This window comes from Rhamphochromis longiceps, linkage group LG22 (assembly GCF_057381845.1).
Source record: "Rhamphochromis longiceps isolate RC_006_pf linkage group LG22, R_longiceps_female_GT1.1, whole genome shotgun sequence".
In the NCBI taxonomy this organism is placed as follows: domain Eukaryota; kingdom Metazoa; phylum Chordata; class Actinopteri; order Cichliformes; family Cichlidae; genus Rhamphochromis; species Rhamphochromis longiceps.
In genome coordinates, this window is record NC_140577.1 from 28,368,213 (window position 1) to 28,384,022 (window position 15,810).

General features: G+C 40.2%; 1 protein-coding gene across 1 annotated transcript in view; it reads left to right on the top strand.

Annotated features, from left to right (window-relative positions):
• The window catches only part of fam135b (family with sequence similarity 135 member B), a 58,835-nt gene extending 50,981 nt beyond the window's left edge, over window positions 1-7,854 (top strand). The window contains exons 18-20 of the mRNA XM_085396135.1: window positions 147-257; window positions 805-918; window positions 3,086-7,854. Coding sequence (XP_085252261.1) covers window positions 147-257; window positions 805-918; window positions 3,086-3,291 — 431 coding nt within the window. The 3' untranslated portion in view covers window positions 3,292-7,854. The remainder of the gene's footprint in view (window positions 1-146; window positions 258-804; window positions 919-3,085) is intronic.
• Window positions 7,855-15,810: the final 7,956 nt, after the last annotated feature.

The following is a 15,810-nucleotide window of genomic DNA, read 5'->3' on the forward strand; positions in this document are numbered from 1 at the left end:
CGGCTCGTCTCCTGGAAGAAGGCAGAGCGCTGCATGTTTCGCGCCTCTCAGCAGCGTATTGTCTTTTGTCTAAGAATATCATCCATACTGCTCAGCTACTGTGATGCATGTGGAGTCCTGATTCGGTGTGTGTGTGTTTTGCTTAGGTTTGTGGTTAATGCAGAAGCTGAAAAAATCCGGATCGTTGCTGCAGCTCACCTTCAGAGATCACGTTGATCCACGGAAAACGTTCCTCTATCTCCTGAGTCAGAAACCAGGTACGGCTTGAAAGCGGCTGAGATCCGAAACAGAGGCTGCGTGTTGACGGCCCCACTTTACAGACTGTTGCTTGAAAGGCAGGCTGTTCAAATATTCATGAAAATGTTGTCATCTTGTCTTTTTTTTGTCAAATTTCTGTACGTGTCAGCTCGCTAACACTCAAACCCCTGCCAGCGAGCTGCAAGAGGCCTGTGAGAGGCCTCCCCACTGTGTGAGTGGAACAAAGCAGTCGTTTGTCACACAGGCTTGAAGAAGATAAGCCTGAAAACGCTTTTTCCCCCCCCTCTCTACAGCTGTGGCAGGCTGACAAAGTGATCCAAACCCTGTCATTGGAAACCCACCAGTGCACTCTCTTAAAAGCACACAGAGAGGAGACTAGAGAGAGAGAGAAAAAAAAAAAACACAGCTTTATCGTATCAAGGCCTGTCATTGTGCTTTGTGATTGTACTTTGCATTTTACAACCAATTCAATCCTTTACCCTGTCTTGCCCTCCTTCTCTCTACTCTGTGCTGTCTCCTTTACTTGCGTCTTTCATGTCCTTGTAGGGCTCCAGTTCTTCAAGAACGTTGTGCTAGTGGCGTCTCCGCAGGACCGCTACGTTCCTTTTCACTCTGCCAGAATAGAGATGTGCAAAACTGCTCTCAAAGATAGAACCACAGGTGAACAATCCAGCTGTCATCACTTCAGCTCATATTTGTATTTCAATAGTTTCTATCTGAATATCTGGGCACCTGGGGACCTTGTCGTCCACATTATTTTAGCACACTTGTTTGTTCCTAGAATGACATTTTACATTATTCACGAAAGGAGCGTGCCTCACATAACAGCAGGTAAGACTGTGTCCCCTTCTCTCCTCTAACACTGCAGGTTAATAGGGAAGACTTGACAGAACAGTGTCATAAAAACAGCAATTACATATTCTGATCGCCTCGGGTTCAGAGTTTGAGTTGGAGTTAGAGTTGATGGTGTCATCGATGACTTAAACGCCAGAAGGTTACTTAGTCACACTTTTTCTCATTTCATGCCATCCCTGTTGAGTTAAAATAAGATATAGGAATGCTTTACTTTTGTTTTACGTATGTCTGGGTCTAGAACACCCACATGCAAAACCTTTTAAGGGCTTCATCAGTGATGAGTCCAGCCTTTGCTCTCAACACTGACCTTATTATTTGGAGAGAAGCAAAAAAAGTACCTCTTTGGAAAATAGCCTCAACAGATTTTTATATGTGTCAGTGAGAATTATTCCTCTCTTTGTCCATGGATTGCCAAGACTTTATGGAATAATGAAAAAAAAATCTTATACCATACATTTAGGGTTGGGGTTATCAGTGGTTATAGATGGTTAGCAGAAGACCTGTAACTGTGCCAGTGTAGGCCAAATACATTCACTGATGTATCATCTTCTAGTTTTATATGTTTCTTAGTCATCCAGGTCAGGGTTTAAAAAAAGAAAGGAACTGGACCGTTCATCCAAGGCTATGTCCACACGTACATGGGTAGTTTTGAAAACGCTGACACCCAGGCTTCTAGACTTCTGATTGGCCAACATTTCGTTTTTAGCGTTTACATGTGGACAGAGTTTTGTTTTGTTTTTTCAAAACGAAAACGGAAAATCTCAGTTTTCAAAAATATCCGTGTGCATGTGGACGTAGCGCAAGAGACTTCTTCAGATTTAAAAACCAAAAGGTGGAGAGTTCAAGGTGGTCTTGAGGGTCGTTGATCCACTATTGATCATGTGAGCTAAGGTGTGAAAACAGGCGCAAGTTGTTAACGTCACCAGGAGTTAAGGGTTAAATCACTGCGAGACCTTAAGGTAACTAGAGGCAAAGTGTGAATACGGGTAAAATGCCTGGAAAGAGATCTCAAGACTGCATGGTAGGTAGCTGATAGCTGGTGTTGTAAGCCACAAGCTCTGTTTAACCCCCACAGGGAGGTAAATACCTGGCACTCTGCACCTTTTGTTTTTAGAAATCAAGAAACCTTGAATGAGAAGTGAAATGTCCTTAAAACATCAAGCCGTCAGCTCTTAAAACATCTACTAGTTTGTATAAAAACCGTTAAGCATGTGGCTAAATATGAATGCATCGCCTGATGACGTCTTTAACAAATTCATTTGCTTTCATTTATAAACCTGGACTTTAACAGCTCAGATTTAGCAACTTCTTCTAAATTTCTACCCATATGGAAAACTTAAGTCATACATATCTGTGCAGACACTCTGAACTGATCCTGCCACCCATGTTCCACACATGACATGGTTGGGGGGGTTGGCATGACATTTTTAGTTTTACAGGAGATTAGGCTCTAGGGTGTTGTATGGCAACCAGCCAAGACTCTAGGAAGTCATTGCACTGGGGCAAAAAACAGTCTGGCTCACCAGCACCTGTACATGCCTCATGCAACTTTGGGCAAAAATCCCAGTAAGGGTAAACACTCTGCAATGGCAAAACTTTGCACTCATCAGAGATTTCAAAAAAAGTGGAACGGAAGTATGTTGCAGTAAGTATGCAAATCAGAAAAATTGACAAGAATTATTGTTATTATGGGGTGTATGTTTCATGTTTCTTATTAAGGTCGTTTAGATGGTGGTGATGTTCTGCACTGCGTTATATTTAGAAGCTTTCCTAATTTTATATCCACTCTATCAACATGAAAAAGTAAGTTTCTCCATAGAATATCTGGCATTTGTTGACCAAACAAAAACAGCTGATGAATCACTAATGAATCTAACTGTGGCCCTAAGTTTTAACACTTGAATATGGATAAGACATCATGCACGTAGGAGGACACGCTATTACTTTCCTTTTTTTTTTCCTCGCACTGAAGGGCCCGTGTACACCGAGATGATCAACAACCTCCTGCAGCCACTCGTAGAAGCTAAAGAGTGCCGCCTGATCCGCCAGAATGTGTTCCACGCTCTACCCAACACAGCCAACACGCTGATCGGCCGCGCCGCCCACATCGCCGTCTTGGACTCTGAGCTATTCCTGGAGAAGTTCTTCTTAGTGGCAGGACTCAACTACTTCAAGTAAAGGTGCTCCTACTGCAGGCTTGCTGGACCGATCTGAATGGTGGATAAAGGAGTATAAAGGAAGGGGATGAGGTCATTTTACCCTGTACAATAGATGTAATGTATATATTTCCTGGTATCCAAGAGGCCAGATTTGTATATCCCATTTGTTAGGATGGTTAGCAGCTGTTAATAAAGGATTGGTATATTGTGACTGTTTAAACCGCTAACTCAGAAGTCTGAGTTTGATGTGTAGCCAGTCAAAGCAAAACATCTGACATCGATGACAGGATTGATTGTAGATGTTTTGTCAGCCTTATGAATAACCTCTCAGCCAGAACACTAACAGATGCTAATTGTGGTTTAAAGCATTTACTTTCTTTCCCTTTAGAGTTGGTTTAGAGCCTTTGCTATCGCTGGTTGATTGAATTCTTCTTTAAGGGTTACACTAATGATAGTCTTACACTATCCTTACAAGGCAATAGATGCATAGCATTTATGTCCTTGATTGTACATGAAGTATTTTGTTGTACGAAACATAGATGTTCATTTATACAGAAATGACTATATTGTTTAAAATTATTTATTTTTTACCTGCTTATGTTATTTACAGTGTAAGTAGTCCGTCTACATTTAAGTCTCTGTGTGTAATTATCATCAAATGTGTCAAATGAAAAGTAAAAAGTGTGTTGTCTGTATGTTTATCTGTACATCTCAAAAAATCTTGCTGTCCATGACTAGCTAAGTGTTAGGCTACAACAAACGTTTGCATAGAAGTGTGCAGCAAAGTATATTTGATAAGAAATGATCCTACCTGCTGTGATAGCATTTACTTTGTAATTGTGTTTTTGTACTGACTTAGTAACAGATTAACAAGATTCAGGATTGGAACATTTGCTAAGCCCCACCTCCCCTTAGTTACCATCGTGCCACCTGTCGAGCTTTTCAGCCTCTTAAGGCCCTTATGCAATCTAGAATGATACCCCTCCAACCTGCAGTAATGTTTACATTACTAAAATGTGATGTCAGACCTAAGTAGACAAAAGCAGACCTGTCACTGCTCCTGGATTTTTCAGCGTTAGCTAGCTAACCAATCAAGCTAATCTCAGCTACTTGACTATCATACCTCTGTTTGACTTTGTTGCCTGCAATTTTTCCTTTTTTAAGCTGAATTTAGACATAACATAGCTTTATTTGCATGATTTTTATGACGTTTGCATGACGTTTTGGGTTATGTTGGTTGGGGAAGCCAACATCCCAAAATGTGTTAAACAGCGCACAAAGGAAAAAGTAGTACAAGTTGTGATTAGACGTTTTTATACTGATTCTGTAGACATTTGACCACCAACCATTCATCACCCATTTTAGACATGTGCCAAAAATGGTGACAAGATCAGTTGAAGACTAGACACAAAATCTTAGCGACAGTCTGACCATTACTTTGAAGGTGAGCTTTCTCCCTTTCTGGTTTGTTTTATATCTGCTTGGCTAATAGTGCCGGTAACAGTGTTTGCTGACAAATCTGAAGAACTACAGGAAACATTTGCTGCCAGCCAGTCAAGGCATACATATGTTTCCTTAGCAACAGGTTGTTGTATCATGTCCATTATGGCAGACAAATTTTAGGCAATGTGTGCATGGCATTATATAAAAAGTGAATGTGAATTTGGCATTTGGGATTTTTGGAACAAGAAGTGTATATGTAGATTCATGATGTTTTTGGACTTCTTATATGGTGTGTTTGAAATAAATAACTGCACAGCCATAGTATTTGTCAAATAATGCAAAAAAAAAAGAAAAAAAAGAAAAAAGAAATCAGCTCCAAATAAAAGATACTGTATGTGGCTTTAAACATGCATTTCTTCTAATGACCAGAAGGGGGCGACTCCTCTTGTGTCAAAAAGAACTTCTATAGTCAATGGAAAAATTGTCCTTGGCTCTTCTGATCTCTTTTATGGTGTCACAGTGCATGTTTGGTAAATTCTGGTCCTTAGTAGGTTAGTAGGTTATAAAAAAAATAGTAAAAGGGTAAAAGCCCTTAGGCCAGGGCTGCTGTGTGGTTGACAAGTGGCTGCTGCATGTGATTGCAGTGCATTCTGGTTCTCCGTCAGTTTCCCCTCTTACATCCGGTTTAAAAACACCAAAGTAGCGACAGTGAAAATGTTCAGCCCTCAGCACAGTACAGCACATTTTCTTCCAAAAGGTAACGTCATATTTATCTAAAGGCAGTCTACAACTTCTTATATGTCACAACCTATAACACAAATTATTCATCTACTTTTGCCCGGACATCTTTGGATGTGGAAGTTGATAGGTTACAATGATGTAAGATGTAAATGCATACAGCTGCAGCTGATGGTAGCACCCAACATTATCATACCCTCCCATACTTTTGTGCCTACTTTTGGTTTTGGAACAAGCCACGGGCAGCGTTTAGTTCTGTTGCTTCACTGGTTTGAACCCCAGCTGGGAATTTTCTGTGTTGAGCTTTCGTGTTCTCCCTGTGAATGAGCAGGTTTTCCTCGGGGTAATCTTCCTCCACAGTCTAAAGTCTAAATTGGCCATGCATGTGATGTATAGATAAAATATTTAAACTGCATCGAGTAAAGCACTCTATGAATGTATGTTTAAGTGTGGCTTGGAGTCAAAAGCACTTTGATTTATCAACAAAGCTAGAAAAGCACTGTATAAATGCCCACACACTTAAACATGCAGAAATCCATAGCTTGACAGGCTTCTTGTGCCTAAACGAGTTGCTACGATGGAGCGATAGCTAACCGGGGGAGAGGTTTAGCAAACAATTTTTCCTTTGACGTGATGAATATTTAACAATCTAACAATCATGAAGCAATTTTATGGAATTACTGCTATAAAATATAAAATTATATACAACTACTAGTAGTTGTAGCCTCTAGTTAATCAGTTCTTTTGATAATGCGTCTTGAATCTCGAATGGCAGGCGGTAAACAGGCTTGCTGGTATAATCAACGGCAGATTTGATGTGCATGCATGTGACAAAGATTTGCCATTCATGACTGTACGATACAATAGACTATTGTGGTCTAATGAGGATCTATTTTCTAATTAGCCATGTAAAGCTGTAGATTAAAACCCTTTGAAATGCATTGCTTTTTTTTTTTAAAATTGGTGTAAATCAGGGTGTCATTGCTTTTGTTATCCTGGATGATTCTGTGTAATACTGACACACTGCCAAGATTCTCCCCCGCACACTGTCTACGCAATGTGATGCATGATGATAGCAGGGAACCGCTGTGCAAGCAGTCGAATGTTCTCTTGAACATGTAACATGCCGTGTTGTGATCTCATCAGCTTTTCCCACATCCTTGGCTGTCAGATGCAAAGTGTTGTTTTCTAGCATCCTGGCGAGGATTGTTTCCTCACCGCCGTGCTGTTCATCAGACAGTGTTTACATATTCTGATATTAGAGAACTGTCACACACGTCTCATTTCCAGCTGTAGTTATGCGTCTGCTGCATATGTAGTTATATACAGACAGAGAGATATATTTTAACCTTTGCACTGGTTTGAAGTGCACTTTATTGAAAACCTTGGATCAACTTCCACTAGCTTTACAAACTACAAACAGCTATTTTTCTTTCTTTTTTAGATCTGAAGGTCACGTCCTGTTCTCATTGTAAAAACTAACCTCACCTGTCTGTCTTGGCTGTACAAGCATTGTTTTTTGTTCAAAGCGTGCTGTCTCAAAGAACGACCGGTGACACGGCAAAGTGCTTTTTTTCCCCGTGTGGAAGCTGCTGCTCTGTCACTGTGATCGACTCTAACCAAATGGGTTCCTTAAGGAAGACGGTTCTCAAAGACCCGCTAAGCAAAGCTGCGCAAGCAGTCTGCTGGAGCTGCCGTGTATCATGCACCAAAAACACACATACTGTACATGGCTGAGGCTTAAGCTTGTTTGCTTTTCCTTTGTGTGTGTTTACTCAAAGGAGTCGGCAGGAATCAATGGAGGGGAAAAGTGATGGAGAGGTATTGAGATTGACCCCTTCAAGGGCAAACAGAGGTATGAAATTGCTTTATGAGATGGATGGCTGTCCTGCAAAAGGTTTCATTTGAAGGTTTCATCAGAAAGAATTGTATTTACGTCACTCTTAGCTCTCTTTTTTACCAAATATTTATTGGCTGTTAACTGTACATTTATGTTGTTGAGTAAATTCTATAAACCCAACACTTGACTGACTTGAACCATTTTGTATTTGACTTTTTAGAGAGCCTTGTTTATGTGTAGCACATGGAGGTGTGTATGGAAACTGTGTTATATGTCTGTGAAAGCTCATCTGTCTTCGCTGTCCCTATTATTTTGGACCCTCCATTTGTTTGATCTGATTATAAAAATGTTTCATGTCCCTCAAAGAATCATTAATTTATTTCATTCTGCATTTCTTTTGCTGAATGTACAACATGTAAAGTATAAAACAAATACTACTTCATCTGTGCCAATACTACTATAATATTTTTCTATGTTGCTGACTGTACTGTACGCATTCCTTAGTAGCTTGTGTTCAATGTAGAAATAGAAATATAATTATATGCAGTATATAGCATAATATTGTTATAACATATATGAAAAAAATAAATGACAAATGTTCTTTTGCATAATTATTTTGTTCGTGAGCCTCAGTTCTATATTGATGTTAACTCTCTCAGTTTGAATGATGATTCCAACCTGAACCCAAAACAAAAAAAAGAATCTTTCTACCTGATAAACACTAAAAATGGACATTTTTCTTTCTTAAAAGTACAGAGTTAGCATAAGGTTAGGATTATCATTAATAATGCCTTAGATCTCAGAGGATTAGCCACTTAACACTGCGAACAACTAGACATGGAGCACATGTGCAAGAGTCGTTGCGGTCACAAAACCTCAGCATTCATGTGGACCATTGTGTTCACTGTCTTATAATGAAACTCATGTCACTCATACCTGATTTGATCCTAGCGTACTTGAGGACACAGAAAGTACAATCAAGGCCACAGCAAATCCAGCATGTCCAAATTAACACTGTCAGATTTGATTTCAACACTATTAGAGTGTCTATATGGGTCCACACCAGAGAGTGTTAATTTAACTCTTTTTGGAGAGTTGGTAAGTTAACTCTGATTTAGTGTTAAACACCAAATCTGTCTGGAGTTGATAATTTAACACTTACTAATGCTAACTAGGTGTTAAGAGTTTATATATTAACTCCCAAAGAGTATTTTAGTTTAACTACGTAAGAGTTATCTTCTAATTAATTCTAAAAAGCGGGAATTTTCCTGTTCTGAACCTCTAGAAATTTCTTTTGGAAATAAACATTTACTAAAAAGATGCAATGGTTTTTAAAAACATTTATTCTGAACTGTGCACCACAATTTTAAAACATTTTCTGAAAGATGTAACAGTATACATGTTCTCACTTTCATTAGAATTTTGTTTATCAAAAGGTCTGACATGGTAAATGCAAATAACAGCATTCTCATCACTTATTTCTTCAATACAATATGCATGTCCTTCATTCATCACTTTGTGGAACTTCAACGCACTTCTGCTCTCCCCCACATTCCATCTTCACAAGCATATCCTATGTGGAGATTGAAAAAAAAATAATTAGTTGACACTAATTAATGGCACAAATAATCCGGTAATCAATTGCAGCACAGTAAAAAAAAAAAAAAGGAATCCTCTTTGAGCCATTACTTGTGTAAAGTATTTTCCCAAAAGACAAGGACACAAGCAACAGGTAATACTGAACTAAATGTAAAACCTCAACCTTTTTCATTTTTACCTAAACCGTGTGCGCAAAACTCTGGAGGGATCTAAATGCTAACGTAGAACCCAGTCAGGACGTCTGCTACTGCTGTTTGCTCGTTTTTTTTTTTTTATGGGAGATCATTTTCAGGCTTCAAGTAGCACCATTATACCAACATTTCACATTCTAGACATTGTTTTAGGTGTATTTGACCAAAAAATTTGACTGAAAATTCACATGCAAGCTTTTTTTCAAGGCTAGCTAAAACAGAATATTATGCTATCACCGAGCAACATGGCTAATGCCTTTCACACAGCTTTGTCTCAACTCCAAAGAGCCACAGAAGTAAAAGCTAATAATAATAATTGAAACAATCTTTGAAAAAATGACTTACCAAGCATGGCAAACAGCTCAAATATGTAGAGCAAAATGTTCTAAAACGTAGTGATGTGCGGATCGATCCTGAAATATCGATTCCTCCGATACCAATCATTTATGTTCTAGAATCGATTCTCACATTAAAATATCGATATTTTAGTAATTTAGGGTAAATTTGTAGTTTATCATTAACAGGAACACAGTGGAAAGAAACTATAACATTCGGATTGTCTACATTCAAAGGAACTACTTCCTCTTCCGCCTTTCATAGTCATGTGCGAAATACGGCTGTATAAATGTCTTGCAGCCCCTTGGCGTGCGCACTCACAACAATGGCTGATAAATACATTTTACAGTGTTCATTTATCGAATGAAATACGTTAAATGTCACCGTTATTATTGGCCGGCCCGGAAACAGCGGGGGTGTCCAAATTCAGAGGCTGCTTCCACCTGAGGACCCGGCCTTCGCGGTCTAAAGAAAGCCGGGTATACGCCACGAGCTCCCTCGGTGCAGTGAAACTGCCGTCTGCTCCTTGCTATCTAATATATAACCGGGCGCTGACGTAAACCGTCTCACACTTTGTTTAATTAGTTTTCTGTTTGACGTTTATTCAGCTGTGTGAAAACCCCTGAGGAACCCTCCCGAGGGATTAATAAAGTTAAATTTAATTTAATTTAATCTAATCTAATAACTTTAATCTCAGCCAAACCGATTTACTCACTAACAAATAAAACGCTGAAAAAGCCAAACAATAACATTTCTAGGTTATCAAAGTGACTTATTTATCATGTTTAACCCGAGTAGTGAAAGACTGCGGGGGTTTGAAGACAATGTGTCGGTCGGCTCAGATATTTGAAGTTTACACAGCTACATTCTCACCTGAAAATAAGTCAGTGCCGCCATTGGTGGAGACTGGAATTGGCTGGGCCGCGCTATGAATTCTGCGATATGGTTTTTCAATTTTGTTGTCCGGGTGGAAAATCTGGAGAAATTCGGGAGAATGGTGGCTCTGGGAGATTTTTGGGAGGGGCACTGAAATTCGGGATTCTCCCGGAAAAATCAGCAGGGTTGGCATGTATGGTTGTGGCAACATCACTAACCTTGTTAAACACCTCAGAGTAAATCATATCACAGAATATGACGAGCGTATGTTGAGGTGAACTGAAGAGGAGGAGAGGGACAGGTGCTGCTAGGGCGAGACAGACGTCTCTCATGGAGTCCTTTAGTGATGCAGGCAGGCAAGGTGTTCAAATAGTGCACGACTTCAGTTTTTCTATTTCTATATGATGAGCTCTGCATTATTAAGTGATAAGAACAAGAAATCTGATGTCCTGTAATCATTATGATGCTATACTTTGAGATACAATAAATAAAATAAGTTTTTGTGCAAAGTATCGTATCGGATCAGTATCGTCGATACCACACTGAATATTACTTGGTATCGGATCGGAAATGAAATCAGTGGTATCGCACATCACTACTAAAACGGCTTCACTTCAGCTTCGATTGGAGCCGTGCTGGGGGCGGAGTCTGTGAATTTACTCTGTTGGTGTCATAGCCCCTGTAGGAGTTCAGAGTTCAGAGGTCAAGAGTTAATGTTTCCATTGTAACACCTCCAGATTTGACATAGAAACACTCATTTTTAACACTCGATTTTAACTACTATCATTTTACACCTCAGAGTTACATTAAAAGAATGTGACTCTGCTTAGAGTAAAATTAACTCTACTTTTGCAAGAAGACTATTAACACCAAAACATTTAACACTTTTGAATTTGCTGTGGGATTAGGGGTACGGTTGTGTTGCATATTGGCGACATGGTAAACAAGCCTAGTTTTAGGAGCCTGGTTCATGTTAAGAGGTCATACATGTTACATATTCTCATAGCATGAGGTAAAGGCTAGGTTTTAGCTCGGCGAGGTCATTACTGTTAACTCTAACAGAGTGCTATCAGCATATATGTTTCCCCTTAAAAGTACTTTTAATTAGGGGCGACAAAGAACGTAATCATTCTGACTGATACACATCAAAAGATGACTGCCCCTCTCTCAGATTCTGCTGGAGGTTTCTGCCTGTTAAAAGGGAGTTTTTCTTTCCCACTGTCGCCAAGTGCTTGCTCATAGGGGATCATCTGAATATTGGGGGTTTCTCTCTATTATTGTGAGGTCTTGACCTTACAATAGAAAGCACTTTGAGGTGACTTGTTATTTTGGGCTATACATATTAAACTGAATTGAACTGAATCAAAAACCTGGTACAGTTTAAAAAGAAGGAATCCAAGTCTAAGTACAGTAACAGGTAACACTCACAAGCAGAAAGACATTCACAGGAAACATCTTAAAGTCTGTTCATGTATGAAACAAGTTTTTCGGGACAGCTTAAACCTAGATGAACTCGTAGAAGAGGGATGGGATGAGTGTGGAGAAGGGAAATGAGAAGCTCATGATCCAAAGCATCTTTCAAACATTGTGAAAGGCATAATTACTGCATTGTCATTCATGGGTGCCACTGGACCCGGGTCACTGGTATTTACTGATGATATGAATCTTTGTCATGTTCATTAAACCATCCTGTGGACTGCTCTGTGAAATGAAGCATGTTCATGTTGGAAGTTACCTTGAGAAGGTGCAAAATTGTGGCCATAAAAGGCCACAAAGCATTCAAACAGTGATTGATTGGTGCAGGCAACACAACACACCTCACACCGTGATACTGAGCGTGAACTGTTGACGTGCTGCAAGTTTGGTCTGTTCGTTCATGCTGTTGTGAGCCAACTTGTGAGCGTATGTGCAGCCTCAGCAGAATGCATTCTGAGAAGCTTGTCATCTCAGCACAGTTCGAAAGAGGGGTTATCTTAGTTACTGTAGTCTCCGCTCCATCAATTCCGGCAGTCCTTCTCAGGGTGAAATGACTCGCGAAAAGCTTAAAATGTGTTGACATGACACGGAAAATGTCCTGAAAAGTGTTGGTTAATAATACGGAAACAATTGCTGGCTATTAATGCAAAGATGTAAAATTGCAGCAGAATCAATCTTCCTTTGTCATGGAGAAGACTGAAAACATGCTACTTTTTGGCAACTTTGTATATATTAAAAAAAATGAGATTTGTTGTTTAGACCTGTGAAAGAGGCTAGGAATTATCTAGACATATGATTCGTGTCACAATATGGAATTTGTCAAAATTAAAGTTTCATCAGTTTTCTTTTACATCAGGATGTATTTGGTTTTATTACATGCCAATAGCTATCCAATTCAGGCTTTGGCCTTGTGAGACAGGTTGTTGTGAGTTAAACTGTACTCCAAATTAATTACTGTGCTTGTCTAATAAGGGCTAATCATTTTTCTGGACGGGCTGAAGGATTTATGTGGACCAAACTGTACCTCAACAAACTATAAAAGACATAATTTTCAAATAAATACAAGCATGTCCATCCATCCATCCATCCTAAGCAGAGAAGCCCAGACCTCCCTCTACCCGGCCACCTCCTCCAGCCTTCCCACGTGAACACCAAAGCGTTTCCAGGCCCACTGAGAGGTATAATCTCTCCAGCGTGTCCTGGGTCTGCCCCGGGGCCTCCTCTCGGTGTGACATGCCCGCAACTACTCACCCAGGAGGTGCCCAGGAGGCATCCTTGTCAGATGCCCGAACCACGTCAACTGGATCCTTTTGATGTGGAGGAGCAGAGGCTCTACTCTGAGCAGACGGCTAAACTGCTCACCCTGTCTCTAAGGGAGAGGCCAGCCACCCGTCGGAGAAAGCTAATTTCCGACGCTTGTATCTGCGAACTTGTTCTTTCGGTCACTACACAAAACCTGTGACCATAGGTGAGGGTAGGGACGTAGACCAACTGATAAATTGAGAGCTTCAACTCTGCTCAACTCTCTCTTTTCAAATTATGTTCAATCATAATTTCCTTGGGGATTAGTGAAGTATTAACCCCCTGAGGTGTAAGTAGGGAGCGGAATTAAAAAATAACTCTTGCAGCGAACTGTAGTTCAATTCCTTGGAATTGTTAGCTCGCCTATCATTTCCATTTATCAGTCCACTACTGCTATAATCCACTGATTTGAATTTGGTGCTGAACGAGGAAAATAGTGTTGCAGCCTACAGCGTGGATGTGGACATTATACTTTTATTTTTATTGCACAAAAGGACGAGAGTGAGATGGTAAAGTGCAAACTGCATCCAGGACAGCTGGATTATGCTGCTAACAGAACTTCTGCTCTTTGCTAGCACCTACGCAGATGGCAAGCTAATGCTAAGCTAGCCAAGAACCCAAATGATGTTAAAGCAGTGATGAGCAGTCAGGCTTACAACCTCTACTTCTACCTGTTCATGTTTCTAAAGTAGAATCTTTGTGACGATCGCTTCAACGTATTTTTGGCTCTTTTAACTTTTACTTTGTGTTGTTGACTTGTAACTATACCTAAAAACTAAACAAAAGATCCTATCTCCGTCTCCTTATGAAAATGGGGAATTGTGTTGGTGTGTGATAAAGTGTTTCAGGTCATTTTGCAGAGTAATGAGAAAGTAATGTAACTCGTAGTGTAACCCAGCGGTCTCCAACCTTTTTTTGCACCACGAACCAGTTTAATGTCACACAATATTTTCACAGACTGGCCTTTAAGGTGTCGCGGATAAATACAACAAAATAAATGGTACGACCGAGACAAAAACTGTGGTATTTTGGAAATATAATAACAAACGCAAATTCACTGTGTAATTGTGTAACTTTATTACTGAAATGCGCTAACAGCAGTAAGAGTAACATCCTCCTCTCTGCCCCTTAATGCTCTTTGGTCGCTATGGTAACGCGTAAATATTTCTTTCAAAATAAAACACACAACTACAACACGGGGAAAGACCCAGGGTAACAGAGTTAACAATAAAAACCCTGAAAACCAAAAATTTCACACCCGAGCCTCAACTCTCGGTACCAAGCGACTCACGGACCAGTGCCGGTCCGTGGCCCGGGGGTTGGGGACCGCTGGTGTAACCCATGACTTTCTCTGGTGACCAATGAAGTAATGTAATGCATTACTTTTAAGAAAAGCAACAAGTAACATGCAGAATGTTAAAAAAGTGAATAGATTTTTGTTATATGTTACTTTCTTTATCCATTGAATGTTGAAAATATACATTTTCATAAACATTTAGCATCATAGGCTCACGAATGACGATCACTTAGACTTGGATGCTTATTAAAACATTTCTATTCCTTGTGATTCTTCTTTCCCCATATGGACCTTACTGAAAAGTGGTTTAGAAACCTCAGATTTAATGCATCACTTTATTTTTTTGCAAAGTAACTGTTTACCTTGTAGTTTGTGTATTTTTACACAAACTACAATTTTGTGAAAAAAATGTGTACTCTACCTGGTCTAACCTCGCATGTCAACCTATCAGTGTCCCTTAGCGGTGCTTGTGCCGCGCGCAGATATGTGGCTGTTTCCTGCCTCCCTGAGCCACTCGGCCCACAGAGGCAGATTTGTCACGCCCTTTAAATTCTGTCTGTGTATATTCTATTAACGAGCCCTGTTGTGGGACTACAGTGACTCGCCATTTGTAAACGCGCAGTAAACGAATCATAGCAGCAATCCCCTACTGACGCCCCATTTCAACTACATCAATTTATGACTTCCAGGTCTGGGGTACCCTGGAGCTATAAATCCAGGCCCACAACAATCCATACTCAATTTGATTTCAGGGTGTTCTTTCTCATTCCGCCCCCCATTTGTCATTGCGTGTTGAACTCATGATCCAACTGAGGCTAGTTGGAGTCCCACTACTTGCCTTTCTCCTTTCTTTCTTCCCTCCCTGAAATCAATAGAGCTCATTTTTCCTCCCCCAACCCTAAAGACATCACTGTCACTGGAAAAATGATGAGGGAATTGCGCTCACACATAGTAATGCATTTCATTTTCATCAAGTTAACAGTAATTTGTCGGTCACATTCACTTATCATCAAATGCAGGGAAATCGTAGCAAATAAAAGGCATGTTTCGTGTTTACAGCTCGACTCTCGCACAAACACATCCCCTCGGAGACCCATCTCATTCTGCATGTGTTGCTCCGCCCCGGCCATAAAGCGGAGCGAGGAATGATTTTGTCATTAAATCCATCACTCAGAGTTGATTGAAGCAGTGTTCATTCCATTGTTTGCCTTGTGAAGGAGGGAAACCATTAGTCCCAGAGCGATACTTTGGGCAGGCGTCGTCAATAAGCAAAGCTGCCAGTGGGAGTAATTATTGCTGCACGAAACTGTCGGTGCTGGAAGGTAATAAGATCTCACATGGTCTCATTATCTCCAGTGACACTGATTAGCAGGATTTCACACCTAAATATTGGGGAGATAAAGCAGCACAAATGTGACGGAACTGGACTTCCAGAGCTGT